The following is a 26,206-nucleotide window of genomic DNA, read 5'->3' as shown; positions in this document are numbered from 1 at the left end:
AATGCACTCTATATCCTGGGTTGCTATGCCAGTAATAACTGCGAAGTACTTGTAATGCGATTTATCGTCGATATAGAGGCACGTGAGGCCAGATACAAAATCGAGGCTCTGCGACATGCAGTGACATGCATATAAAAATTCCTAGATTTAAGATAACTCATACCCATTAATGGCACGCTACAGTAGCATATTGTTCATATTGGCCGTTCTACCTGGAAGATTAAGAATAGAATCAGCGGGCGCCAGTCCAGTACTTTTAATATGAGTGTCCTTGGTAAAACTCGAATATGGCTATACACAGTCACTGCCTCAGTGGTTACGACACTGCTCTTAGCAGCTATATTTGTGGCTGCCACTTGGAACACGTTAATTACAGATCGGTGGAAAAGAAAGCACAGGTTGAGACGGCGAGTGATACCAACAGTGCAGGAGGCAGTTGTCTCTGATAAGGACAGGATACGAGTGACGGTGAGACGCTCAGTGTCAGCGACATCGGAGAGCCCGTTTTTGGGGTCGGATGGCAAACGGCATGAAAGCGATGAAGAGCCTGGGAGCGCCGAGAGTGGCGCTGCGCCGGGATCAGGAGGCAATCCGTTCCGTGACGCAATGGCTGCGGAGGACATTAAGCTCGTTCCGGACTTGGCCTACTACTACCGGCAATACGGGATCGAAATTGAGGAGTATGAGGTAACCACGGACGACGGTTTTGTGCTCTTCCTCTGGCACTTTGTGGGCCAAGGCTCTGTAACACAGGGTCCGCCGATGTTGTTGTTGCATGGGCTCTTGCAGAGCTGCGGGTCCTTTGCATCAAGTGGCCGCAAGTCTCTCGCGTATTATTTCTATGAGTCCGGCTATGATGTGTGGCTAGGAAACAACCGCTGCGGCCTCAACGCCAAGACTGTGCCCTCGCAAGTTGATGAGCACGAGAAATGGGACTGGGACATGAAGGAAATGGTGAAGTACGATCTAAAGGCAATGGTTGAATACGTCTTGCAGAAAACTGCCAGGAAGAAACTCACCTTGGTGGCCCACTCGCAGGGCACGACGCAAGGATTTATGGGTTTGCTTCATGGAGAAGCGCTCTACGGAGGTACCAGTTTCCGACTAATGGATAAATTGGACAACTTTGTGGCGCTCGCGCCCGCGGTCTATCCGGGTCCACTTCTCTATGAAAATGTGTTCATGCGGTTCATGGCGTCCACAATTGATGTTCCATGGGTCTATGGAGTACGCTCCTTTCTTCCAATAATGATGCAAGTACGCGCGCTGGTAGTGGGAAACAGGTTTTTCTCAGTCGTATGCTATCTCTTCTTTAATTACTTGTTCGACTGGAATGATTTATTGTGGGACAAGCCGCTTCGGGACAGACATTTTATGTTCTCCCCCGTGCACATATCTGTGAATCTAATGAAGTGGTGGTTGAGTAAGGACCCTGGCCGCCGCAGCTTCAGAAATTACTCGCATTGCATATTCCCCGAGGAGGGGGCGTGGTTCCCCTTAGTCGATGGTAATAGCGACTCGCATACACTTTTGGATGGGCAAGTTCGGAGGAACGCTCCCACCGAGTACCCTCGTATCCTTTTGTTTGTCCCCAAGCAGGATCGATTGGTAGATGGCAAGCGACTAATCGATCACTTCACCAATCATGAAGATGAGCGCATCTACAAAATATGGTACTTTGATGATTATTCCCATTTAGATGTTTTATGGGCAAGTGATGTCAGTGATAGAATAGGTAAATCCATGTTGGAGGAACTCCGGGCTCCACAAGGAAGCAGTTCATAATCTACATAGAATGACGCTTGTGAAGCTTCCACTTGTACAGCGGCAGCCTTTCAGTTCTCGCATGTTCATTTCTTTTTATTTTTCAGTGAAAAATTTCGGTAGCGAACCTATCTCATCGCATATCAGAGCATCTAGCACTAAGAAAACCTCGAAACTTCTGTTAAAGTGAAGGGCTACCAGCGTTCTTTCTCAAGTTTTTAACGCATAGTGTCACTTGTGGCTTTGAAGGAGTTAGCTTGAATTAGCATACTACGCGCTATGAAGATAAAGACCATTAGCAGGAATGCAGACGAATATGTCCCTGTAAAGAGCACACAGGAATCACAGCTTCCTAGGAACCTGGACCCTGCTCTCCATCCCTTTGAGAGGGCTCGGGAGTATACAAAGGCATTGACGGCGACCAAACTGGAGCGGATGTTTGCCAAGCCGTTTGTTGGCCAACTAGGATACGGCCACAGGGACGGATGCTATGTTCTAGCGAAAAACTATAATGTACTCAATAAGCTTGCCAGTGGCTCGGCGGACGGTGTAGTGAAGTATTGGAATATGGCGACAAGGGAAGAACTCTGCTCGTTCCGGGCCCATTATGGCCTAGTGACCGGACTGTGCGTCACGCCTACTCACTTGAGCCCTACCAAGAAGGACAGCTTCATGCTGTCATGTGGTGATGATAAGACTATAAAGCTGTGGTCGGTAAATAGCGACGACTTTAACAGTATAAAGGACGATACTAAGATAGTCAGTGACACAGGCGATGGGGCGCTGCTGAAAACGTTCTACGGCGAACACGCATTTCAGTCCATAGACCACCACCGTAGAAATCCAAATTTTGTTACCGGTGGTGCTCAGATTCAGTTATGGGATGTAAATCGCAAGAAACCATTGTCGAACCTTTCTTGGGGCGTGGACAATGTTAGTTTTGTGCGGTTTAATCAAAACGAGGAGGACATACTTGCAAGCACTGGCAGCGACAACTCCATTGTGCTTTATGATCTGCGAACCAACTCACCAACACAGAAAGTGGTGCAGAGAATGCGCACCAACGCCTTGTGCTGGAACCCAATGGAACCGTTTAACTTTGCAATTGCCAATGAAGACCACAATGCTTATTACTACGACATGCGCAATATGTCTCGTGCGCTCCATGTCTTTAAGGATCACGTCAGTGCTGTAATGGATGTTGACTTTTCTCCTACAGGTGAAGAGATTGTTACAGGCTCTTACGATAAGACAATCAGAATTTTCAATTTAAAGCATGGCCATTCAAGAGAAGTCTATCATACCAAGAGGATGCAGCATGTATTTCAAGTCAAGTTCACTATGGACAGTAAGTACATCGTCAGCGGCTCTGATGATGGCAATGTAAGACTTTGGAGAGCAAAGGCATGGGAAAGATCTCATGTGAAGACCACAAAGGAAAAGAATAAGTTGGAATACGACGAAAAACTAAAGGAGAGATTCAAGCACATGCCTGAAATCAGAAGAATCAGCAAGCACAGACATGTACCAAAGGTCATTAAAAAGGCTCAAGAAATCAAGAACATTGAGATTGCTTCTTTGAAACGCAGGGAAGGAAATGAGAGACGTACGAGAAAAGACATGCCCTTCGTTTCTGAACGGAAGAAGCAGATCGTTGGTAGCGTTCATTCATACGAAGAAAAGTCAAGCAAAGCGGACAAGGAAGATGATGACCAGTAAGTCCCCATGTTCTATATAGATGTGATACCTGTAATAGGCGAGTATATTAAACCCCAGTCATTGTTCCCTCAAGTGGAATGGATGACGGAGACCCAGCACAATTTCAACATATACTGAGTAGAGTTTAATAAAGCATACATAGCCTCGGGGACCAGCCACCGGCGCACTGATATTAGACATCTTAAGGTAAAATATATTATTGCAGCGCATTGCCACACCTTTTGAGCTTTGCTTGCAGATGATTTTTAATGACACGAAGAGATAAGGCTGGCAGCAGAGAAGTAAAATGATGATAAAAAAGTTAGGTAGTAAAATAAGTGGGTAAAGAAAGGAGTACAAGGATGAGAAAATATAAGACGAGACATAGTATAACGTTAATAACAGAAATCTTACCCTTAATATTATAGGATCATTTTAACTGGGGTAAGCCATTACTTGAAGTAACCGCGATATTAGTAAATGAAAGTTCGATTGACTGTCGCCGGCAGTCCGAGAGAAGGATCTATCAACAACGTGAATCGTGGGAACAATAGAGGAGTGAGTATATCGATGTGGTTGTAAGTCAAGACGCCGACGGGAGACAAGACAAACGCACAGTCATTCGAATTATTGTGTTATTATTATTAGTATATTATTATGATGATGGTCTTGGATTAGTAAATGAGGCTATGAATATTAGTAGTAGGAAGTCTTACTGAGCCGCCAACTAGTGTCAACAATGGCACCAATGGCAGTCATGATGGAAGAATCATATGGTCACATCTAAGATCCTGGCAACATCAGGAACCTTCCTGGATGAAAGGTCTTCCAATAACGGCAATATATCCAATAATTCGTTATCGTGGGCGTCCGAAAACCAAGATGAAATGGGCACCGCATGCTGTGGATGAAATATGTATGATGCAGGAGAATTATCCAATATTATTAGGTCCGATAGTGGTCTTCCAATTTGCGACAAATTTTTTATATAGTTTCCCTCATAATTGTAGCAAGAGTCCCTGAATAATCGATGGTGGACCGCTTTATATTGGTCTAATATATCAAGTAACGGATCACCATAACGAGAAACACTGGCTGTAAATACAACCACCTCAAAAAGCTCACCAACACGTTTTAAAAACTCGTCCACGCCGGGTCTTTTTATGACATACACGTTGTGAACCTGGTTATCAATCTCAACCGGAATCACAAAATCAGCGGTGTGTAGATACTTGAACGACGAATGAACCAAGGTTTCATCCAAGTCGAGAACCAAGCACTTTCTACCGCGAAACTCTGGTCTTTGCGGTGGTAGTAATGTATCATAACCGGGTGCATGCGCTTGTTCCGGTTGCAAAGAAGAAAGATCTAGCAGAACCTCGCCTTCATAACCTAGTTCTGGATCGCTCCTCGCCTCCTCTTGGCGAGGTTCCTCGTCATTATTGCTCGCATCTGTTGTGATGCCTTCTGTGCTGCTAGAATCTTGCCGCTCTTTGACAGTAGTGGTTACTCCGTGTATAACATTGTTGGACACATCTTGTTTATCATTATCAGTAGTCCCAGTGCTTGTATCAGTTTCACCGTGGTAAACAGTCACTAGTTGTTTATCACCAAAAAACGTCTCCTTGTCGCTGGAACCACAATCGTCTAAGTTCCCTCCCTGCTTCTCACAATCCCCACTATGCACCACACCCAACGAATTCCCATAAGTGGCTATTTTATCCGGAGCCTTGAGAAGGCCCTCTTCTGTCTTTTGTCCGACACATTGCTCCTCTGAGCACTCTGGTCTGCCGAGCTTACCAGCTTCTTGAGCCGGCACCTCGGAAACGTTCGGTGTGCTAATAATGTCCTCTTGCACGCGTGCATCAGATTGGCCTTCGTCCTGATTTCTCCGAGTATCAGATCCCCCCGGGGCGTCTGTCGAAGTAACAGCGGCTACCCGTGCGATATTGTCAGAATGAACAGCGGAACCTGCTGGAGCAGTTGCCGGAGCTGGTGACACGCATAGCTCTGCCGCTTTATCCATAGAATCCGCGGAGCTGGATAGAGCGTTGCAACTAGACGCCTTCGACGATGCTTGGCTTCTTCTGATTGATGTCTTATTCCCTACCTGTTTCCTAGCAACTGATGGAGCAGGACTAGAACTTCTCTTATTATATGACTGTTTTGAACCGGAACAACATAGAAGAGAAGAAATAAACCCCATACCTATGACCGTGTTATGTTCTCTTTGTATGCAACTGCAAGCAGCTTTACCTGGTGCCCTGACCGATGGCCCAGCTATCGTCAATCTGAGACGTCACAGATGCCGCCCAATATGAGTTAGCACCCCGCTGCGCACTGCTGTCTGGATATGATCCCGACGACCTCTATCACAGTGACAACTCCCAGCTACTGACCGCTCCCTCCGATCGGTTGATAGCTACGAAATTTCTAAACTGCTCCTATTCCAGCGCTTGTTCGATAAGCGGTAGAAAAAAGAGCTCCCTGGCACGAACACGTAACTTCGATGAAACAGTCTATCCACTTTTCAACGGTGGTAATTCCCTTTCGTCACTATTTGAAAACTTTTCTTAACAGAGAGGAAGGTGCTGATGGATAGTTCTTCTTGAGCTTATTCTCGCGGGTAGCACAGCTCTGTAGCCTCTATGAGCAGTAGCGGGCGTCAAGTCTTTCTGCAGTGCGCCAAATCTAACGAGTCTCCAAGTAGACCTCTTAGTGTGTTACAAGAGGATTACGAGTTTGAGGGAGGTTTTGGCGTGTTCGGTGTCCATTAGAAGTAGGCCGGGTAACGTGGCCGGGTAACTGTGGCCGCGTGGTAGCCGGGTAATGCATCGCCGTTTGGCAACAGAAAACTTTGGCGGTAACGTCTGTATTTGATCACGTGACTGATCCCTGGCGCTAATTTTTCAGAAGACAAAAGCGACAGTTTAGTATAGGACAGATAGAAAGTCATGCTACCATCGACATCCAGGAGACATGAGCGGGATATCTGGATCAGCCAGAAAGGTTTTCGAGACGCCTATGCGGCCTATTTCTAGGGAGCAGTTTCAATCTATGAGGGAGAAAGTTGTGAAGCTGTCCCCCGAACTTTATCGCACAAGAATATTGTCAGATCCTACGGTAAATAAGTTTCCTCTGCGTGCTCCGGGCGTAGTAGCTGCCAATGTGTTCGAAAGGGTAGATAGTGACCCTATCGAGGCAGCCAAATCACAGGTAGTACATGTACCGGTCTTACCTCCAACGACGCAGGACGACGATCTACTGCCAGAGCAAGAAGTAGCGATGGCGACAAGAATGGCGACAGGAATGAGGGCGGAAACAGTAGGCAGCGGCTGCGATGCCAGCAGTGCGAAGCCACTCGGCAATTACGAGAATCCGGCACTAGCGGCCTTTACGCGACGCGTCGTGAACAAAGAACAAGAGATCAAGCGGATAATCGCCAATGTATGGACACTGCTGATATGGAACCTGGTGTACAAGTTCCTGGGGCTTTTCCTCCAGAGTAGCCGCACAGGGCGGTTTATCTATCAGTCTTTGTCGCACTTCTTCTACGCGAATGTCGTCTTCAAACTGAACCCGCACGCGCGCCTCGACTCGGGATGGTTCCGCTTCTGGACCCTTGAGAACATCAGCCACCTAATACACATGTTGCTGCTCATCAATATCGCGCTCTCGTTGTATATGCTGCTGGTGAAGGCACAGCATATCACAGTGGGCGATTTAGGGCTAAATGAGCGCCAAAAAGAACTTCTAGGAGTCAGTGCCAGCAGTGACACACGGAACTCCATAATTGAAGATGTGACGAATCCGCGGCCCTTATTGCACCGTGTCTCCTCCAAGGGCAGCATGTCGGAACATATCCTTCCCTCCGACGCCGCGCAACCTCAGCCTTTCTTATTCAAGTCCCTCCAAACGCCGCTCCGCTCTTTGAAAGGGCACCCCAGCCCAACTGTGCAGTCTGAGCTACCGTATACGGGGGGAGGACGAGAGAGCCTCTTCCCCGCTGCGTCGTCACTAGTCTCACAGAAGCTTGCCACGCCTGCACAGCCCGCCAATCGGCCAGGCTCGGGGTACATTCCCAGCAGCAAGTATGCATACATGATGGATTCCCCAAGTGCAAGAAAAAGATTGTGATATAGTTGAGTCACGATCAGAAATAGATACCAGTGCTACATTTCGTAGATACTTGCAAGTTGTCACTCCTAGGTAATACCTTACGCATCACCGGGAAATAGGTAGTCTAGCTGCCGTTGACCCTCCTCGGAAATGGCACTAGGCTTGGTTGAGATGGACATCTGTACTACACCATGCAGACCGTCGGCATTCTTCAGGAAAGGTGGCCGCTCTGCCGCCATGGCAGCAATCACTTTCGACGCCAGCGCATTTGCATTGCGCGCATTGGCGGTTAAATTGCCGACAACCGTCTCTACTGTCACGGGCTCCAACTCGTCCCGCCAAGCGTCATAGTCCGTCGACATACATACAATCTGGTACGCGATCTCGCACTCCCGGGCCAGCTTTGCCTCTGGCAGGACGCTCATGTTGATAACATCGCCCCCAAACTGCCGGTACAGCTTCGACTCAGCCCGCGTCGAGAACTGCGGCCCTTCCATGCACACCACAGTGGTGTCCCGGTCGAAGTGCAGTTCACAAGGCTCCTCGGAGTCCGGATTCTCAAGCACGTCGCGGAAGCGGTGGATGTACTTGGCAAACGCCTCCGAAAACGGCTCTCCGAAAGGAACGTGTGCCACCAGTCCTATGTCATTGAAGAATGAAGATTCTCGGATACCCTTCGTGCGGTCAATGATCTGCTGCGGTAACACGAAATCGCGAGGCTTTATCTGGTGCTGCAACGACCCGACAGCACTGAACGACAAAATCGCCCGGCATCCGAGTCGCTTCAAACACGCCACATTGGCACGGTTAGGCACCCGCGACGGTGGGATCTCATGGTCCACGCCGTGCCGCGCTATAAACGCAACGTAAAACGCGTCCGCACCCTCGGTGCGCACCCGCCCCACTGTGACAGGCGACGACGTCCGTCCCCACGGCGTCTCCACCGTCGCAAGCGTCGCAACCGGCTCCAGACACCCCAACTGGTACAGCCCGGTCCCACCGATAATCCCCAGCTCCACGCGGCCCTCGTATGTCTCCAGATTCTCGCTGCCCGTCATGCCGGCGTGGCAGTCAGCAGTGCTCCCACCGCTGCGCCCGCCCAAAAAATCCTTGGCTACCGGATCCGGCCACGCATGTATTCCACTATGTACGCTATATCGCGGCCTCGCCTCCGTGCGGCGCACCGCCTTACACCTCAAAGCCGTAGCCTTTCATGCAGTCCTTGTACTTTTGCACCAGTTCCTGGCACTTGACCGCATCCACGCCGTTGAACAGCAGACAGCTGTCTCTCGCTTCCTTCTCGGGCTTGCACACACAGCATGGCTTTGGCTTGTCGGTACTACTACCTTGTGAAACACCTGGCACAGAAGAGGATTCAGGCATGATTAATGCTACAGTTCTTGGACGATCTTCCACCACCGTCCGTTCCTTGAGCTTTTTTCACTTATATAGCTCAACGCGCAAAAATGCTGACGAATACACATACAGCGCGCAGCAACCGCTTAGTGGTTATTGGCTGCTGGTAGCAGCTGGACCCGAGAGTCGGCAGTATCTTGGGCTTCGGCATTAGCGTAGTTCAGCGTAGGGCCATGGGATTATTAATATCATATCGTACGGCAAGCTTGTTTTAATAAGGAGCCTTCGGCATGGACACGGATTGTCGTGAACCACAGCCGCAACGGGGCGAAGAGCTCTTCTAGCAGGTAAAAGAAGAGCACGCGGGTCGTACAGAACACGCTGAAGTCGTTCCAGAAGCTTAGCGGAGCGGATTGCTGAGCAGAATAATTCGATGGATAGAAAAGCGCACAGAGCGGGCGAGCGCCGGGCTGCAGGCAGGACAGATGGGCGCGGAGGTTGGGAACGCGGCGCGGACGGGCTGGCGGCGGGGTCGCGGCGCGACTCTGTCGATGACAGCTGGTCGAGCCTATCGAGCAACTCGCAGGAGGCGCCATTGGAGCACGAGGTGCGGAGCGGCGGACGGATTGTGGAGCCGGGCAGCGACTTGCCGCCACATATGAAGCACAGTCGCGGGTTGCATCACGCGAGCTTTGCGCGCGTGAGCCAGCACCCGAGCTCGCCGCTGGCAAAGCAGCTGCGGCCTGTGCGTAACGTGACCATGCAGTCTGCCGCTGAGGACGACGATGCGCGGGCCACAGGCGCGCCTCCGCCAATACGGCGCATACCATCGCGCGCAGGCTCGTTTTTTAAGCGCCTGACCGGCCGCAAGAGCTCCATCAATGGCTCGGAGACTTCCGCGGCGGCTGATGCGGACGTCGCGGCGGCGCCGTCTTCGCTGCGGCGTAAGGTGAACACATTCATCCATGGAAATGAAGCCAGGCGAGACAGTAAGGGCACAATATCGACGTCTTCAGCGGACAGTAGGCGTGGGTCGACGGCCAGCGGCGGGAGTGCGTCGATAATTCAGCTTCCTGACGGACAGAGGCTCTCGTTGCAGGAATACAAGCCTGTGTCGCCCACTACCACTGCCCTTTCTAGCGCATCGAGCGCTGCTGCCCAGCAAGGCGGTGACAGGAGCACTGGCTCTCCTGTGCATGTGCCGTGGGATAATGCGGAGGCTTCCAACGAGCACGAGTCGGGCGTAAACACAACATTCTTTAATTTAGACATGGACCTGAACAACCTCTCTGACATAACGAGTGCCTATCAGCAACAGACTGAGACCACTACGAATGCCAATCTGGAGGTAAATATGGCAAACGCCGGCAAGCCTGTTGTGCACATGCCGCGGCCACAGAAGCTTCCTGCGAGGGAAGTTCGCCATACCAAGGGAGCTGCGCAGTGGACGGCTCCGGAGTCATGGGATGTTGATGACCCCGTTATCAAGCCATCGAAACAAAAACAGAAGTGCCACAATCCAGCCCATCGGCACCATCGGCACCACTACAGTCCTCGTTCGGATATGACCGGAACGTCTGGCGATAACAATCGCTTGTCCGCAGATCCAAACCGGTATTCAAATCTGGAGGACTCACCCAATCATAGCCGTTTGACAGCAGCCTTTTCTCGATCTCCAATCCACAGGGATATGTCTCCGCTTAGTATCATGAGTTCTGATAGCATTGTATCCAGTAACTCAGATTCCTGTAGCTTTTCCGTCGTGAGTAACCCGGAAGACACGCCAAAAGACATCACACATCCAGACAATGCTTCCACCTCTTCGATCCATGCACAAGAACTTGAAAATAATGATATTGAGGATGATAAACTGCAGCATCATTTAGAGAAGTACTACAATCACTTTAGTGATATTGACTATCACAAAAAATACACGATCCGTATTTTTAATACGGACGATACTTTTACAACGCTATCATGTAGGCCGGAGACTACTGTAAAGGAAATGATACCCCAGATAAAGCGGAAATTTAACGTGCCCCCAGGTAACTACCAGGTTTCCCTTAAAGTCGGTAAGTTGTCAAAGGTATTGAGGCCAACAGCGAAGCCAATCTTAATTCAAATACGACTCCTGTTATTCAATGGTTATAAGAAGACAGATCGTTTAAACATTATGGGCATAGAAGACTTGAGTTTTGTCTTCAGTTTTGTCTTCCACCCCGTTATTACATCACAGTTAACATATGAACAAGAGCAAAGGCTCAGTAAAGGTGAGTTCGTTCATGTTGACCTGCGTAACATGGACCTTACGATTCCGCCGATTATTTTTTATCAACATACGTCTGACATTGAGAGTCTCGATGTATCCAATAATGCCAATATATTCCTGCCTTTGGATTTCATCGAGAGTGTGATTAAGCTTTCCAGTTTACGAATGGTCAATATTAGAGCGTCCCGATTTCCTTCAAATATCTGTGAGGCAACAAAGCTGATCACCCTTGATTTGGAAAGGAACTTTATTAAAAGGGTACCGGACCAGATGTCTAAGCTTACAAATTTAACAATTTTGAATCTAAGGTGCAATGAATTGGACAGGCTACCAAGGGGGTTTAAAGACTTAAAAAGTCTTCAACTACTCGATATTTCTTCTAATAAGTTTAATATCTACCCCGAGGTTATTAATTCATGTACAAACTTGCTGCAGCTAGACTTGTCCTATAACAAGATTAGATCCTTACCGGATAGTATGAATCAGCTGCAAAAACTAGCCAAAATTAACCTATCGAACAACCGCATAACACATGTCAATGATCTTTCGAAAATGACTTCTCTGCGGACCTTGGACTTGAGATATAATAGAATTGAGTCTATAAAATGTCGGGTACCAAACCTCCAGAATCTTTTCCTGACCGAAAATAGACTCACAATGTTTGATGATGACCAGCTGATGCTTAGAACACTAGAATTGCAGAGAAATCCATTATCGATACTCACTTTGAAGAACGACTACTTGGAACATTTGACAAGTTTATCTATAAGCAAAGCAAAGTTAGCGGTTTTACCTGAGAGCTTGCTAAGGCGGCTACCACGTTTAGAGAAACTGGAATTAAGTGAAAATAGCTTGACTGTTCTGCCTCCAGATATCAAGCACCTGAAGAAGTTAGTTCATCTCTCAGTGGCCAAAAATAAACTGGAATCACTTCCAGACGAAATCGCTTCTCTAAAAAACCTTAAGATGCTTGACTTACATTGTAATAATTTGATGACATTGCCTGCTGCTCTATCAACACTCAGTTTGACTTTTGTGAACATTTCTTCAAATATGTTATCTGGGCATCATGAATTGTATCGCACCTTCCAAGGAACTTCAAATATTGCAAAATCATTGATGTTTTTAAGCGCTGCAGACAACCAGATGGGTGATAAATTCTGGGAGATATTCAATACTTTTAAGACGTTGAAAGTTTTAAACCTGTCATATAACAACTTTATGGCCCTGCCAGAACTTGAGATGGAGAATTTAACTGAACTCTACTTATCGGGTAATCATTTAACAACGCTCTCTGGTGAAGCTTTCTTAAAGCTCAAATCACTTAGAGTTCTCATGCTGAATGCTAATAATTTGCAGTCCCTGCCAGCAGAGATCTCGCAACTCTCGCAACTCTCCGTCATTGATGTCGGTTCGAATCAGCTCAAGTACAATATATCCAACTACCATTATGACTGGAATTGGAGACAGAACACCGAGCTAAAGTACCTAAACTTCTCCGGTAACACTAGATTTGAAATCAAAAGTGCTATGGAGTATGGAACCAATATGCATTTATCTGACCTTACTGTCTTGAAACAGCTCAGAGTTTTAGGCTTAATGGATGTGACCCTAAACACTTCGCGAGTCCCTGATGATGGGGTCAACTTCAGATTAAGAACAATGGGTTCTACAATCAATGGTATGGAGTATGGTGTAGCGGACTCGTTGGGGCAGACAGATTCTGTTTCAACCAGAGACGTCACTTTTGAACGTTTCAGGGGAAATGAAGATGAGTGTCTGATTTGTTTGTATGATGGAATTAACGATAATACAAACACAGGCCATAAAATATCACAGGTCATAAGAGATATATATGATCGCATATTAGTGCGGTCTTTGGAGAAATATGGTGACTCAACGCCAGCCGAAATTCGCGATGCCCTACGCTTCAGTTTCCTGCAACTAAACAAAGAAATTAATTCCTCGATACTTGCTGCTGGTAATAACAAGAATAGTAACGGTAACACTAATAATAATAATAACACTAATAATAATAATAATAATGGAAATAATAATACTAATTCAAATGGTGAATCTGTCGTCTTAACTGCCGCCGATTCATTGAGTGGCGCGTCGGTCACAGTTGTATTCATGAAGGGCAAAAATATCTATACTGCCAACATCGGAAACGCAACGGCTATTCTCTCTAAGGGCAACGCTGATTATCGTATTCTAACACGCAAACACGTTCCTACTGATACTGAAGAGTTTGAAAGAATCCGATTATCCGGAGGATATGTCGACAATAAGAGGGTGAATGGAGTATCCGAAATATCCAGAGCAATAGGATTTTTTGATCTCTTACCACATATTCACGCCTCACCTGATATTAGTGAGACCACCTTAACATATACGGACGATATGTTGGTAATAGCGACCCAGAGTTTACTATCTTATGTCAGTCTGGAAAAAATATGCGATATTGCTAGGGAAAACAAGTCTCAACCAATGCTAGCAGCCGAAAGAATGAAGGATTATGCGATTGCATATGGATGTACGGATAATATAACCATACTGTGCGTTTCATTTAATAAAAATGTTGGCAAGCAGAAACAATTCTCTCTGAACAAAAGCGATCTACTGGGTCGGCGTCTAAACTTTGAAGATGTTTCACTGCGCAGATTGCGCCCAGAAATTGCCCCACCAACTGGACATCTGGCAATCGTATTCACAGATATTAAAAACTCAACATTCCTTTGGGAACTATTCCCCAACGCAATGCGTGTGGCAATAAAAGCTCATAACGACATTATGCGTAGAACACTTCGAATATTTGGTGGATACGAAGTCAAGACCGAAGGTGATGCTTTTATGGTTGCTTTCCCAACGCCTACCAGTGCTCTGGTATGGTGCTTAACGATTCAACTTAAACTACTGGAGCTTGATTGGCCAGAGGAGATCACATCCATCAAATCCGGCTGTATGATTACAGATGACAGCGGAAATACAATATACCAGGGTCTCTCTGTTCGTATGGGCATCCACTGGGGATGTCCTGTGCCGGAGGTGGATATAGTGACGCAGAGAATGGATTACCTTGGTCCTATGGTCAACAAGGCAGCTAGAGTGTCAGCAACCGCTGATGGTGGCCAGATTACACTGAGCAGCGACTTCCTAGCGGAATTAAACAAAATAATGAAACTCCACCACATGGTCGTACAGGATAAAAAGCCACTGAAGGAGGTGTATGGTGAAGAATTCGTGGGCGAAGTTTTAGAGCGTGAGATCCAAATGTTAGATAACGTTGGATTGGTTCTGGAAGAACTGGGGGAGCAGAAGTTAAAGGGTCTGGAAACTCGGGAATTCATAACTATTGCGTATCCCAAGCAATTGGCAGCTAGACATACCATGTCCACAGGGGAGAAAAGCACCAACATTGTCAACGATAAATATGTTCTCCAATTGAAAGTAATTTCCACAACTTTGGAGAATATTCTTTCAACTGTTAACGGCGGTCTGATCGAAATCGACAATAGTGTCCTACAACTACCAACACATATGACTCGTGATAAAAAGGTTGATAAAGCGCTGAGCCAGAACACGGAATACGATTGGATATCCTTGTTGGATCATCTTGTCACTAGGCTGGAGTCTACGGTAGCAATGCTGCAGCTGCGGCAGCGATTGGAGGGTGGCTTGGAGATCTGTCGACCAGGTAACAATACGAAAAAATCAGTATTCGAGCTGCTGGATCTGCTGTGCACTGGAACAGGTTTCAAGCGAGATACGCCGTCTGAAAATAAATAACTTAACAGTACATAATTGTCAGACTATTTCGGAGTCCTGCATCCGAAATAACCAGCGTATGATATATTACGTTATTAAAATGCTATTTACGAATGATCAGTCTCACCGTGGCGCTAGAATGATCTCAAGCGTATTTATAATGTAGGCTATTTCTGTGCCTCCAAGTCCTTCATCTCAAACTGCTGTCTGTTCTGAGAACTGCCATGATAGGGAGACTCAGCCCCACCCGTAATAGGTTCCTGATCTATGAGACCCTCAAAAAACGTGTCGCGAAGCTCGCGCCACCTCGTGGTCCACGTCCCCAAAAACACCAAAATCAAGCTCGAACAGAGCTGCAGGAAAAACCACGAGAACGACGGAAGCTGCTTCGTGTGAAACCACACCACTAGGAGATTTATCGCATGGATCGTCACCGCAAAGTCCCATGCAAGCTTGCTGCGCCCGACGATAACCGTCAAAAAGAATACACACACCAACGCGTCCAGCAACCACAACAACGTCAACGAGAGCCCTAGAGAGTTCGAAAAATCGATAAGCTCCCACGAGAATATCCACTTGCTTGCCTCGAACTCGTAGCCGCAGAGGTTCGCCCAACCGTAGAACAGCACGTACGCCGTCAGGTAGTAGAACACCTGGAGCAGCACGATCTGCAGCACGATCTTGCTCGGCGAAAGCGAGCTTTGCCTGAATATCTCCGACGGCTTCAACTCCTGCGGAATCCGCAAGTACCGCCTGATAGACGCCATGTTGCCCAACCCCCTATTGTTCGATCTTTGCGTCCTCGAGAATCCGCCCTGTGCAGCTGAAAATGCCCCTTTCTAACTTTGCTTCCAATATGCAAGTACCGACCACTATAATATACGTCTAACCTTACACTGCACTCAAGCCTATTCCTCCGACGAAACAGAGGGTATTTTTCCCCGAGGCTTAGTTGCAGCCACCTAGCATCCTGTCTGTTGCAGTGTTTTTGTTTTGGACGTGGACACTAAAATTATCAAATATCGTTTTATACGTATTTCAGTAGGTGAAAATTTTGAACTTCCGATGCGATGAGGTTAGCGATGAGCACAGATCAAGAGAAATCGTGGGGCTGGATAGACCTTTTGGAGACATATTGCGCGTGTCAGGAAGGTTATTATGGGTACAAAAAAAGTAAACCAGTTCAAGGACTTTGTTCCGACAATTAGCGACAGCGAAGAAGACATTCCGGACCTCGATGCGTCGGACGACGAATATGAGACGGCGGGGAAGGTGAAGTCTCGCAAGAAGACGAAGAAAGGACGCAAGGGGGGCGCAGTGATTGCAGATGATGAGGATGCACATGCAGACTTAAACCCGGAGTTCCATTTTAACGATGAGGGCGCGGAGGGCACCACAGACTTCAGCGGGTGGGACTTCGTGGGGGACGGTGAGCGTGCAGAACAGAAGGACGTGGACTTGGATGGCATCATCCGCCGGAAGGGAGGGCTGGTGCAGCTTGCAGGTGTGGAGGAGTCTGAAGAAGAGGTGGAGGAGGCCGAAAGCGCTGCCGGCGCAAGCGACGATGAGGAACTGGCGCTGGACGGATTCGGGATGGGCGCGGTAGCGCAGCGGGAGGCGGCTGGCGCAGCGGATGAGAGTGACAGCGAGTCTGATAAGGACAGCGACAACAGTGCAGAGGAGGCGGTCGAGCTGGACGGAGTCGAGTTTGGCGATGAGCAGGAGGAGGCGCGGGAAGAGGACACCGCAGAGGAGATGGCCCAGTTTTATGCGCCTTCGAACGAAGGCGAGGAAGCCAAAAACGTGGTACATTCCACTTTCAACAGTCTCTCCCTTTCACGTCCCGTCCTGAAGGGTCTAGCTGCATTGGGCTACACTAAGCCTTCGCCTATCCAGGGCGCGACTATACCGATCGCTCTGTTAGGGAAGGACGTGATAGCAGGTGCCGTCACAGGTTCCGGTAAGACAGCTGCATTCATGATCCCAATAATTGAACGTCTTTTGTATAAGCCAGCCAAGATCGCATCCACGCGTGTGCTGGTACTAACCCCCACACGTGAACTGGCGATCCAAGTGGCAGATGTGGGGAAGAAACTTGGAAAGTTTGTTAGCGGGCTGACGTTTGGGCTTGCGGTTGGTGGGCTGAACCTACGCCAGCAGGAACAGGCGTTGAAGCTGCGGCCAGACATCGTGATTGCGACGCCAGGTAGAATAATCGACCACATCAGAAATTCCGCTTCGTTCAGCGTGGACTCTGTGGAAGTGTTAGTTATTGACGAGGCAGACCGGATGCTGGAGGATGGTTTCCAAGATGAGCTGAATGAGATCATGTCACTCATTCCAAGCAAGCGGCAGACACTACTGTTCTCTGCTACCATGAATTCAAGAATTAAGCAGCTCATCTCATTGTCGTTGAAAAAGCCTGTGAGGATCATGATTGACCCTCCAAAGCAGGCCGCAAACAAGCTGACGCAGGAGTTTGTGCGGTTACGGAAAAGGGAACACCTGAAGCCTGCACTCCTTTACCACTTACTGCGGAAACTGGACAGCACTGGTCAAAAGAGGATTGTTGTGTTTGTAGCGAGAAAGGAAGTCGCCCACAGGCTCCGTGTTATCCTTGGACTACTCGGTATGAAAGCAGGCGAACTGCATGGGTCCTTGACGCAAGAACAACGTCTGCAGTCTGTGAATAACTTCAAGTCTCTGGATGTGCCAGTACTTGTCTGTACAGATTTGGCTTCCAGAGGTCTGGATATTCCTAAGATCGAGGTGGTTATAAACTACGATATGCCTAAAACATACGAGATATATCTTCACAGAGTTGGTCGTACAGCAAGAGCTGGGAGAGAAGGTAAGTCTGTAACCCTTGTCGGGGAATCAACCCAGGAAAGAAGTATAGTAAAGGATGCTATCAAGTCTGTAGACGGAAGTAAGGGTTCTGGCCGGGCGTGTGGTCGGGTAGTCGATTGGAAACAGGTGGAGGAAATTCACAAACTTGTTCAAGCCAAGGAGGACGTCATTGGCGAAATCTTGGAGGAGGAAAAGCAAGAGAAGGAGATTCTACGCGCAGAGATGGAGATCCGCAAGGGTGAGAACATGCTTAAGTTTAAGGAAGAGATCAATGCTCGTCCAAGAAGAACATGGTTCCAATCAGAATCAGAGAAGAAAAACTCATCCATCTTGCAGGCCCTATCAAAGAATAAAAAGGTCACCAATAGCAAGAAGCGCAAAAGAGAAGAAGCCCAACAAGAAGTAGGGTCGCGGCAATACAAGAAGACCCAGAAGGATCGTACAACTAATCAAGAGCTTGCATTCAGGAAACAAAAGAAGGGCGGCAATAAGAAGAAGAAGGTACGCAAATGATGCCTCCTGTGTACTTTTTTTGCATTTTGTATATTTGACGGTATGCTAGCTCGGCGCCGTCCATCTAGTCTCTTCGTTGAACTACGGAGATATTGACGTATAATTATAGGCACAAACGAAACAAACCAATAAAATAAAGCGTACATACACGAGTTGATAAATGTTTATACATTATATCTATGAAAAGACAATGAGCAGTATCTTAATCGTAGAAGAAGTCTTCCGTGAGAGTGCTTAGTGTGTCTATGTCATAGTACTGTTCTTCCTCAGAAGCCGCAAGGTTGTATCCCAAGGAAAAATTATAATCACTCAACCCAATCAGCTGAATATTCTTTCTGATATCAATCAGAGTGTCAATTTGGTTTTTGGTCGACTTTGAAAGCTTAGGTTTCTTTTGACTCGATGCTAACAGTTGAAGACCATCTAGCCAGATGAATGAGGCGTCGCGGTTATCAAGATAAAACGTGATCAACGGTTTCCCAGTCTTGCCCATTAGCTGGACTTCGGTGAAAACAGCTTTGCTGATGATGTTAATCAGACGACGATGTTTTGGCAATTCCTTGTTCCATTTGAGTTCTCTTGATTGGAAATCTGTCACACGCCTCAATGGAATCATGAGCGTCGTGTTTCCAACTATACCCTCCACATCAGATGTCAATATCTCATTTTGGTCGACTGTCGGGGTCTTTTCGAGACGATATTTAAATTCCCTGGCCAAGAGATTGTTGTGATTGTCTGATAACACTAAGAAATAAACCTTAGGATGTTTATACCTGCGGTCGCTGGTAGGGTCCTCTGCATAGACCCAGGTACCCGTCTGTAACTGGTATATCCTCTGTTGGCGTACGTAATCCTCAACTTGGTGCGACAGCATAGTGTTGAAATTCGATCCATACTGATTCCACTTCTGGTAATGCTTTGCCTTGACCTGTTTCAGCTGCAATTGTCTGAGACTTTCATATGACATGTTGTTTATTATATCCAATGTCTTCTCGATAATCGGCGTCTCGTCAACGCCCGCATTCGAGTTCACCGTCGAATCGACCTTGTCCATCAGATGCTTGAGTAACACTAAGAGGCAGGCTAGATCCTCACTACTTTTGGCCTTAGAAGATGACCAGTAGAGCGTCAACTTATGCACCACTGCAAACATAACAGCATCCTTGTTTAACATTAGCTGTGTAATATGACGCGGAATGTCCTTGTTCTCAGAGTTCACACTAAAATGGTTAAATAACATATCCGTCACACCAACACAGCCTGCAAGCAACGGAAATGGATGTTTGTCAAACATCAACTGTTCTGCCATGCGCTTTTTCAACGAAAGGTTATCATCCCTTAAAACAGTGATTGCATCGACTATTTGTAGAAGCGTTAGCGTAGTTGGATCACTGTAATCTTCGTTGATGGCCAAGAACTGTTCCTTGGCCGCCTTGTTCAGGTAGAATGCGCTTTCCACAGCAGAGTTTAGTTCTTTTGATAGCTTCATGGTGGCTTCAGAAACATGGTTGCTTGTCATGATGACCTTCATGGAACGCAAAGGAGTCACAAAAACTTTGACGATTGAGTCATATAGCTTGTCATCAGAGGACTCCTCGATGAGATAGGATATCGCTGTTAAAAAGCCTGTGGTTCTCATGGTGAGATATACCTCCCCCATCGCTAGCGCAGCGCTGGTAACAGACTTCTTCGCGAGCTTGTTCAAGCATGCTATGTAGTTGCCCACCACACGAATGATCTCCATGTTGATCTTGGACGCCTCGCCAGAACCCATCAACTCCCCTGCAAAGATGGAGATGATGTTGAGGTTGCCGTGGAAGCTATCGCAGTACGTCTTCAATGTGTCGCTGGGTACACCCTTCATCGTGAGGAGCATGTGCTCTGTCGCTCGTAGCACCACGAGCGATGCATGGAGCAAGCTGTTGCTGTACGCATACTTGGCTACCAATGCGAAGAAGCGGCACCAAAAATAGGAGTTACTCACCAACGACTGAAGGAGCACTTGCTCGTCACAGTTTTTGAAAACTGAGCTCAACACAGTCAAAGTGTTCGCCTGCGGCGACACGGGATGCGCATGGTTGATGCTCAAGTCCTTGATGATGTCGTTGATCCGAAGCCGGGACGCTTCGGGATTCAACCGCGAGTGATTGGGGTCTAGCGACTTGACCTCGAGGTTCTGCTTGCCGGGATCCAATCTCGACATTTCGACCGCTCTGCGTTATGCCCTCTGGTTATACAGCGCGTGTGCTCTGCCTGCTGATGCTTACGAATATGCGCGCTGCTTACACGTATGCTTCACGTGTGTGCTTTAGCTTCTCTGTTCGTCGCCATGTTCCATTTAGGAAATACCGCATGTCCTTATATAGATAGAATCACAAATTGTGCATATCGGAGCATCCACTTCCACTTTTCGCTACACAAAACGACACCGCTCTGCTCCTACGTCCGCGCAGCGGCCCTGCAATGACCTGCCTGCGGCAACGTCAATTAACTACAGCTTCGTATCTGCTCCAGTTCGGGGCTGGCGGCTCAAGACAAGACAGATCTGGATTGTAAATTTATGTTTCGTAGAGTATGCTTCTGTTACACCGCTAGTGCCGGGCGCCTACCAATGCCCGCGGCTGCTTGATTTCTGAAATCGTATCAGCGTGCGCGTGACGGCATCAGCCAGGCGATGCGCAAGATCATGACACAGAAACTAGGTAGTCGCTTGGCAGCGGGAGGATCGTCAGACCAATAGCCGGGTGTCGGGATTTTTTGCAACGTCGTGTTGGTCGGGTAACTGTGCTTGGTGTCTGACTTTTTATCCGGGTAACATTTGTCACGTGCGTGGCTGCCGGCCAAGATGCTTGCGCGTAACTGAGGCCCACACTGGAGCTTGCGAGTGCTGCGAACGGGTGCGGCGAGATGAAAGGCGTGGAGAATACCTTGTCGCAGTCTGAGAGCGTGAACAGGGGCTACAATGGGTGGATGGGCATGGAGAGCGAGACAAGTGCGCGTGCCACGCACAGCAGCGAGCAGATGATCTCTCTTGAGGAATATGTAAGGGAGATGCTGCCGATGCATCTGCAGAAGCTGCTGATGGAGCGAATTATCGAGGCTGAACAGACTGGGGCAGCGCATACAAGTGTTTTTGCGGCGCCGACCGGGGTTGCGGCGCAATATCCGGCGATGGGGCCGCCGATGCTGCCGGGGCAGACGTTTTCGTCGAGGTCGTTTGCCGAGGGACTGGTAGTTGGTCAGCTGAGCGTGATCGTCGTGCTGATCTTCTTTATTAAGTTCTTTATCTTCAGCGACGGGCCGGCGAAGACGGGCGGCGGCGGCGGGTCGTCTGCTGAAAGCCGCAGCTCCGGATTCACAGGTTCGCCGCTGACGTCGACCACCAGCCGGCTGTTGTCCACACTGATCAAGCGTGGCGGGAAGGAGGGTACGGAATTTGCAGAGGACTCAGAAAACGAACGGACTCGCCAGATCAATGCGATCCTGGAGAAGACATACTACGATGTGGAAACCCACTCGCCTGAGTCATTGGACTGGTTCAACGTTCTAATAGCGCAGACGATCCAAAAATTCAGAGAGGAGGCGCTGCAGAAAGACAATATTGTGCATTCGCTCAACGACTTTATTAGCCGGAAATCAAGCCAGCTACCGAACTACCTGGATGCCGTGAAGATTACAGAGCTGGATATCGGCGATGACTTCCCGATTTTCTCGAACTGCAGAATTAAGTATTCACCGCCGTTGAACAAGAAGCGTCTGGAGGCTAAAATTGATATTGATTTGAGCGATCGATTGACGCTGGGAATTGAGACAAGGTTGTTGATGAACTATCCGAAATATCTGACGGCTTCCTTGCCGGTGAAGCTGACTGTATCCATGTTACGTTTCCAGGCGTGCCTCACTGTTTCTCTAACTACTGCGGAGGAATTTGTGCCGACGATGGCGGCGACAACTGACACAGATGCAGGCGATAGCGAGGGACACTATTTGGTATTCTCGTTTTCGCCCGATTACCGCATGGAATTTGACATTAAGTCGTTGATCGGCGCTCGCTCTAAACTGGAAAATATCCCGAAGATCAGCAGTCTGGTCGAATACCAAATAAAGAAGTGGTTTATGGATAGATGCGTGGAACCGCGGTTCCAATTTGTAAAGCTGCCAAGTATGTGGCCTAGGAGCAAGAACACCCGGGAGGAAAAATCAGACATGCAGGAGGAGGATCCATCAAGAGCCCCTGAGTAGTAACTGAAAGGTGTAGATACATTTCTTGTACATATTCTATCTATGACGAATAACCTGTAAGCACTAGCTTTCCATTTTCATCCAAATGGCAATCATTCTGCTGACAAGGTAGCTCATATTTCTCTTCTAATAAGATCTTCAATGAAGAAGACACTCCGACGGTGTCATTAGGAAGCCACACCTGGCGCTCATGGCCCTCAAGACTAGGGATGCGAAAGTTGTAAGGTGTGTTTTGTATCGCCTCCATGCAAAGTTGGGCAGGCATGTGGTCAAGATGGTACTTGTAATTGCTCCAAATCTGAAAGTGAGCACTTATTGTAAATATAAGTACTATGATCATGCCAATAGAAAGCCGGTAACAATTCGAAAGTGTGAATAAACCAATTAAACATATTTCCAAAAAATATATTCCCGCATACAATTGCATTAGAGCTGTTGGATAATATTTGCCATAGCTTTCGGAGTTGTTAACGGGATTGTATTGATACTTGATGGAATATTTAAACGAAAACATGACCAATGCAAATGAAAAGCTCGCGAACAAAAGTATTATAGGCGAGATAACACAATAGATGATCCCAATACATGCAAGCACGGAAAACATTGGGTATACCGATCCCCATTGATATTGTTGGACATTTACGTTTCTCTCGAATACAGCTCTCGGGGTGTATACTTTCCAGCGATAGTAGAATAATTCAAAAAGCAAACTCTTTACCTGCATAAAATTCCCTCCAAAATATGACAATCCTCTGATGAGCATGAAAGAGCAAAAAAAATTAGAACTTTTGGGCAAATTGGTGCCAAGTAGATCTGGAATACTAACTGGATTATTCACCAACTTCTCCACGATCACTGAAATCCCTGACGAAATTGTCACCACTAGAAAAATGTGTACAAATAAAAAGGCAAAGAACCACTTCTGAACATCCAACTCCGTCGAAGATCCTGACCTGCAGCATTTTAACCACCCGAACCATCTGAACAAAAATGGGACACCTTCAGTCAAAAATATCAAAGTCATCACTGGAACGATACTTGAAAGTGATTTGTCGAGAATAGAAGTCGAATTAGCGCTCCAACTGGGGAGTGGAACAAGTTTCGCCAAGAAAGGTATCTGAGATATCAAACCAACAAAGGCAACGGGTATCACCCATCCAACAATTACCATCACGCTGAGAAAATTTGAAAGTGCAACCCGCGACATCAAGACCAACCTATTAGTTAGGGTTATATTTTTCCAATGTATGTCCTCTGGTTTGATGCCTAATATCTTCTCCTTCATGGAACTTGTACTTGCCGAAAGAAGCAATTGATCAAAAAAGTGGGCCAAAATAACATTTTTAAAGACCACTACAGCTTGCTTAGACTTTAGTGGTGGACTACTATTTCTAGTTGGTGGCCGTTCTTGTTCTGAGTGATATACGGTGATTTCCTTATAACCTCTTTGCTTAAGACGGTTATATTGCGTTATCGTTGTCTCTAATCTTTCTAACTTCTTCTCAATATGACGGTTAACATCATATACTATGCATGGAATTAATATCTTTAGTTTGTTGTATTTTAAAGTGCATATTTTCATTCGTAACCCAAAGATGAAATCAAATGTCAATATAGTTCTCAGAGTATATTTCCATCTTGCAAGTTTAAAACGGAACCCACTTTGTGTAGTGTTTTTAGGTTTAAAGATTTCATCATAACTATTGAGAAAGGTTGAATGCGGAAGCACGCCCTCTGGCAAAGTGTTTTCAACGGATGCCCATGCAGTGGGGGCCAGTATGGTGCTTCCCGTGGAGCTTTCTTCCTTATAGGGCAGATAAACGGACTCAGATTTGGGAGACATGTAGAATCTCTTTCTAATAATATCGTAGCATACTTGCTCTATCTCATTGAATAACTTACCTTCCAATTTCCGCTTGTCCTTAAGTTCTCTGTATTCCTTTGGTATAAACACAATCTGGTGCACAGAATCCGGAATCATTGAGTGGAAAAAGTCCAAAAGGCCACGCTCACTGGACATGAACATGTCTGGTATGTTATTGAGAAACATAGCACACTGCTGCTTTTGGGCGGCCGGATCTTCCCCCAAAAAGGCGCTGTTGCGCTGTGTTACGAAGTAGTCAAGCTCCGTGATCAACGTTGCATGGAACCAAACAACTGCAAATATGCCGAGAATGAAGTGAAAGATCAAACGTGATGAATGCCGAGGCGAAATATTTGACATGGATATTTCATCTAACCCCGTTGACTTCAACGAGAATTGAGTAAGAAGTCTGTCACCCTCGGTTGTATGGCGATGCCGAATACCAAATTCGCGGGAATTGCCGGGCACGTCCAGAACCTGGTACCCTGAAGTATAGTGAATTGGAATCAAGACAGGAATTGTCATGACCGAGAGAATAAGGAAGTACAGGCAAAGGACCTTCAAATACCTGAGAAAGAAAAAGGAATCGAGCCCATATTTTTTATACGATTCTAACGGCGTGTTCCAAGTCGGATGGACCCAACTGAAGAGTTTGGTCTTGAAATTCCGAAATAATACCACTGGTGCCACTGGATGCTCCGTTAGAAACACGTTGGGCTGGTAGATTCGCGGGAGCCGGGTGCGGAGATACGAGAACAGGAGTGTCTGGCACAAGCAGTATATCACAGATATAAGCACACCCGAGAGAAAGGTTTCAAAATTGATACCATAGTCTCGCTGAGCAGATCCTGTGCGCGTACTATTGAGGAAGTTCGAGTATATTTGTGCCGTATAATTATAGGGTGTCCGGTATGGATTGTGTACACCGTCCGGATAAAACTTCAACATGAGCAAAGCGGTGTTATCGCTGAGATCCACATAGCTGTAAATGAACCTCGAAAAATAGTGAAAGTATTCGTTCTCTAATGCCGCCGATCTATTCATTATACGCTTGGCCCTATGCCTCATGAAACAGTATTCAATCTCTTAAAATATCAATAAGCGGAACCGCTGACATTTATGATTTTGTGACGTCGTGTGAGGCACTGTCACGTGATAGCCCTGGTACAACTAAACGATCTTCTCGCTTAGCATCTTACATACATATGAACTTCACATATCTTCCCCATCAGGTCCAAATTAAGCCTCCGCACCATGTCGTTGGGATCCAGGACGTTCAGATCCAAGCGCCAGATGGCTGCCTTTGAGAAGAGTTTGCAGGGGCGCTACCTGAAGCTACTGCGGCGTAACCCATTTTTGTTCTACGGAGTGCCCTTCTGCACGCTGATGGCTGTAGGCTCCTACTGTCTTTCCGACTTCACCGCTGTAAAGTACGAGCGTGAAGATAAAAAGGTCCGATCCGTGCAGGAGGATGAACTGGTTAAATTAAGAGCCAACCGTCGCACAGTCGACTTGAAGGAGGAGTTTTATCGCCTACAAGGTCTCGCCGACCAAGATTGGGAGCCCGTACGGGTGCCCCGACTACCTGGCGAGTCTGAGAATGTATGGGATGTAGAGTAACCCTTTATGTCTTAACGATCCATACGTGAGCATTCCTGTAACGGCATATTTCGAACTGACTATAGAGAAACCCTGCCAGACTGGAGATGAGATATACGATATTTAGATGTAACTAAGACATGTCTTCTTTTGTTATGGGAGTA

The 26,206-nt window shown here is 47.2% G+C and overlaps 13 protein-coding genes across 13 annotated transcripts; 7 read left to right on the top strand and 6 right to left on the bottom strand.

The window, feature by feature from the left end:
* Positions 1-261: 261 nt before the first annotated feature.
* Positions 262-1,785, top strand: AGOS_AAL156C (AAL156Cp; the record flags this gene model as incomplete). Its single annotated transcript, NM_207739.1, has 1 exon — positions 262-1,785. The coding sequence occupies one exon, from the start codon at positions 262-264 to the stop codon at positions 1,783-1,785; it is 1,524 nt and encodes a 507-aa protein (NP_982386.1).
* A 258-nt stretch (positions 1,786-2,043) lies between these two features.
* SOF1 (rRNA-processing protein SOF1) lies at positions 2,044-3,483 on the top strand (the record flags this gene model as incomplete). Its single annotated transcript, NM_207738.1, has 1 exon — positions 2,044-3,483. One exon carries the CDS (start codon positions 2,044-2,046, stop codon positions 3,481-3,483), a length of 1,440 nt encoding a protein of 479 aa, NP_982385.1.
* A 748-nt stretch (positions 3,484-4,231) lies between these two features.
* Positions 4,232-5,668, bottom strand: PSR1 (phosphatase; the record flags this gene model as incomplete). The annotated part of the gene is made up of 1 exon (NM_207737.1): positions 4,232-5,668. One exon carries the CDS (start codon positions 5,666-5,668, stop codon positions 4,232-4,234), a length of 1,437 nt encoding a protein of 478 aa, NP_982384.1.
* A 773-nt stretch (positions 5,669-6,441) lies between these two features.
* POM34 (Pom34p) lies at positions 6,442-7,599 on the top strand (the record flags this gene model as incomplete). Its single annotated transcript, NM_207736.1, has 1 exon — positions 6,442-7,599. The coding sequence occupies one exon, from the start codon at positions 6,442-6,444 to the stop codon at positions 7,597-7,599; it is 1,158 nt and encodes a 385-aa protein (NP_982383.1).
* Positions 7,600-7,679: 80 nt separating this feature from the next.
* Positions 7,680-8,639, bottom strand: MEU1 (S-methyl-5-thioadenosine phosphorylase; the record flags this gene model as incomplete). Its single annotated transcript, NM_207735.1, has 1 exon — positions 7,680-8,639. The coding sequence occupies one exon, from the start codon at positions 8,637-8,639 to the stop codon at positions 7,680-7,682; it is 960 nt and encodes a 319-aa protein (NP_982382.1).
* Positions 8,640-8,769: 130 nt separating this feature from the next.
* Positions 8,770-8,964, bottom strand: COX17 (copper metallochaperone COX17; the record flags this gene model as incomplete). The annotated part of the gene is made up of 1 exon (NM_207734.1): positions 8,770-8,964. One exon carries the CDS (start codon positions 8,962-8,964, stop codon positions 8,770-8,772), a length of 195 nt encoding a protein of 64 aa, NP_982381.1.
* Positions 8,965-9,370: 406 nt separating this feature from the next.
* Positions 9,371-14,995, top strand: CYR1 (adenylate cyclase; the record flags this gene model as incomplete). The annotated part of the gene is made up of 1 exon (NM_207733.2): positions 9,371-14,995. The coding sequence occupies one exon, from the start codon at positions 9,371-9,373 to the stop codon at positions 14,993-14,995; it is 5,625 nt and encodes a 1,874-aa protein (NP_982380.1).
* A 146-nt stretch (positions 14,996-15,141) lies between these two features.
* Positions 15,142-15,741, bottom strand: SYS1 (Sys1p; the record flags this gene model as incomplete). Its single annotated transcript, NM_207732.1, has 1 exon — positions 15,142-15,741. The coding sequence occupies one exon, from the start codon at positions 15,739-15,741 to the stop codon at positions 15,142-15,144; it is 600 nt and encodes a 199-aa protein (NP_982379.1).
* Positions 15,742-16,132: 391 nt separating this feature from the next.
* On the top strand, positions 16,133-18,337 carry DRS1 (putative ATP-dependent RNA helicase; the record flags this gene model as incomplete). Its single annotated transcript, NM_207731.1, has 1 exon — positions 16,133-18,337. One exon carries the CDS (start codon positions 16,133-16,135, stop codon positions 18,335-18,337), a length of 2,205 nt encoding a protein of 734 aa, NP_982378.1.
* Positions 18,338-18,539: 202 nt separating this feature from the next.
* LMO1 (Lmo1p) lies at positions 18,540-20,540 on the bottom strand (the record flags this gene model as incomplete). The annotated part of the gene is made up of 1 exon (NM_207730.2): positions 18,540-20,540. The coding sequence occupies one exon, from the start codon at positions 20,538-20,540 to the stop codon at positions 18,540-18,542; it is 2,001 nt and encodes a 666-aa protein (NP_982377.1).
* A 704-nt stretch (positions 20,541-21,244) lies between these two features.
* On the top strand, positions 21,245-22,579 carry MMM1 (ERMES complex subunit MMM1; the record flags this gene model as incomplete). The annotated part of the gene is made up of 1 exon (NM_207729.1): positions 21,245-22,579. The coding sequence occupies one exon, from the start codon at positions 21,245-21,247 to the stop codon at positions 22,577-22,579; it is 1,335 nt and encodes a 444-aa protein (NP_982376.1).
* Positions 22,580-22,619: 40 nt separating this feature from the next.
* SPO75 (Spo75p) lies at positions 22,620-25,511 on the bottom strand (the record flags this gene model as incomplete). Its single annotated transcript, NM_207728.1, has 1 exon — positions 22,620-25,511. The coding sequence occupies one exon, from the start codon at positions 25,509-25,511 to the stop codon at positions 22,620-22,622; it is 2,892 nt and encodes a 963-aa protein (NP_982375.1).
* A 186-nt stretch (positions 25,512-25,697) lies between these two features.
* COX16 (Cox16p) lies at positions 25,698-26,063 on the top strand (the record flags this gene model as incomplete). Its single annotated transcript, NM_207727.1, has 1 exon — positions 25,698-26,063. One exon carries the CDS (start codon positions 25,698-25,700, stop codon positions 26,061-26,063), a length of 366 nt encoding a protein of 121 aa, NP_982374.1.
* Positions 26,064-26,206: the final 143 nt, after the last annotated feature.

This window comes from Eremothecium gossypii, chromosome I, assembly GCF_000091025.4.
Source record: "Eremothecium gossypii ATCC 10895 chromosome I, complete sequence".
NCBI classification, from domain to species: Eukaryota; Fungi; Ascomycota; class Saccharomycetes; order Saccharomycetales; family Saccharomycetaceae; genus Eremothecium; species Eremothecium gossypii.
Note: the sequence above shows the minus strand (reverse complement) of the source record. Positions and strands in the feature narration are given on the sequence as shown.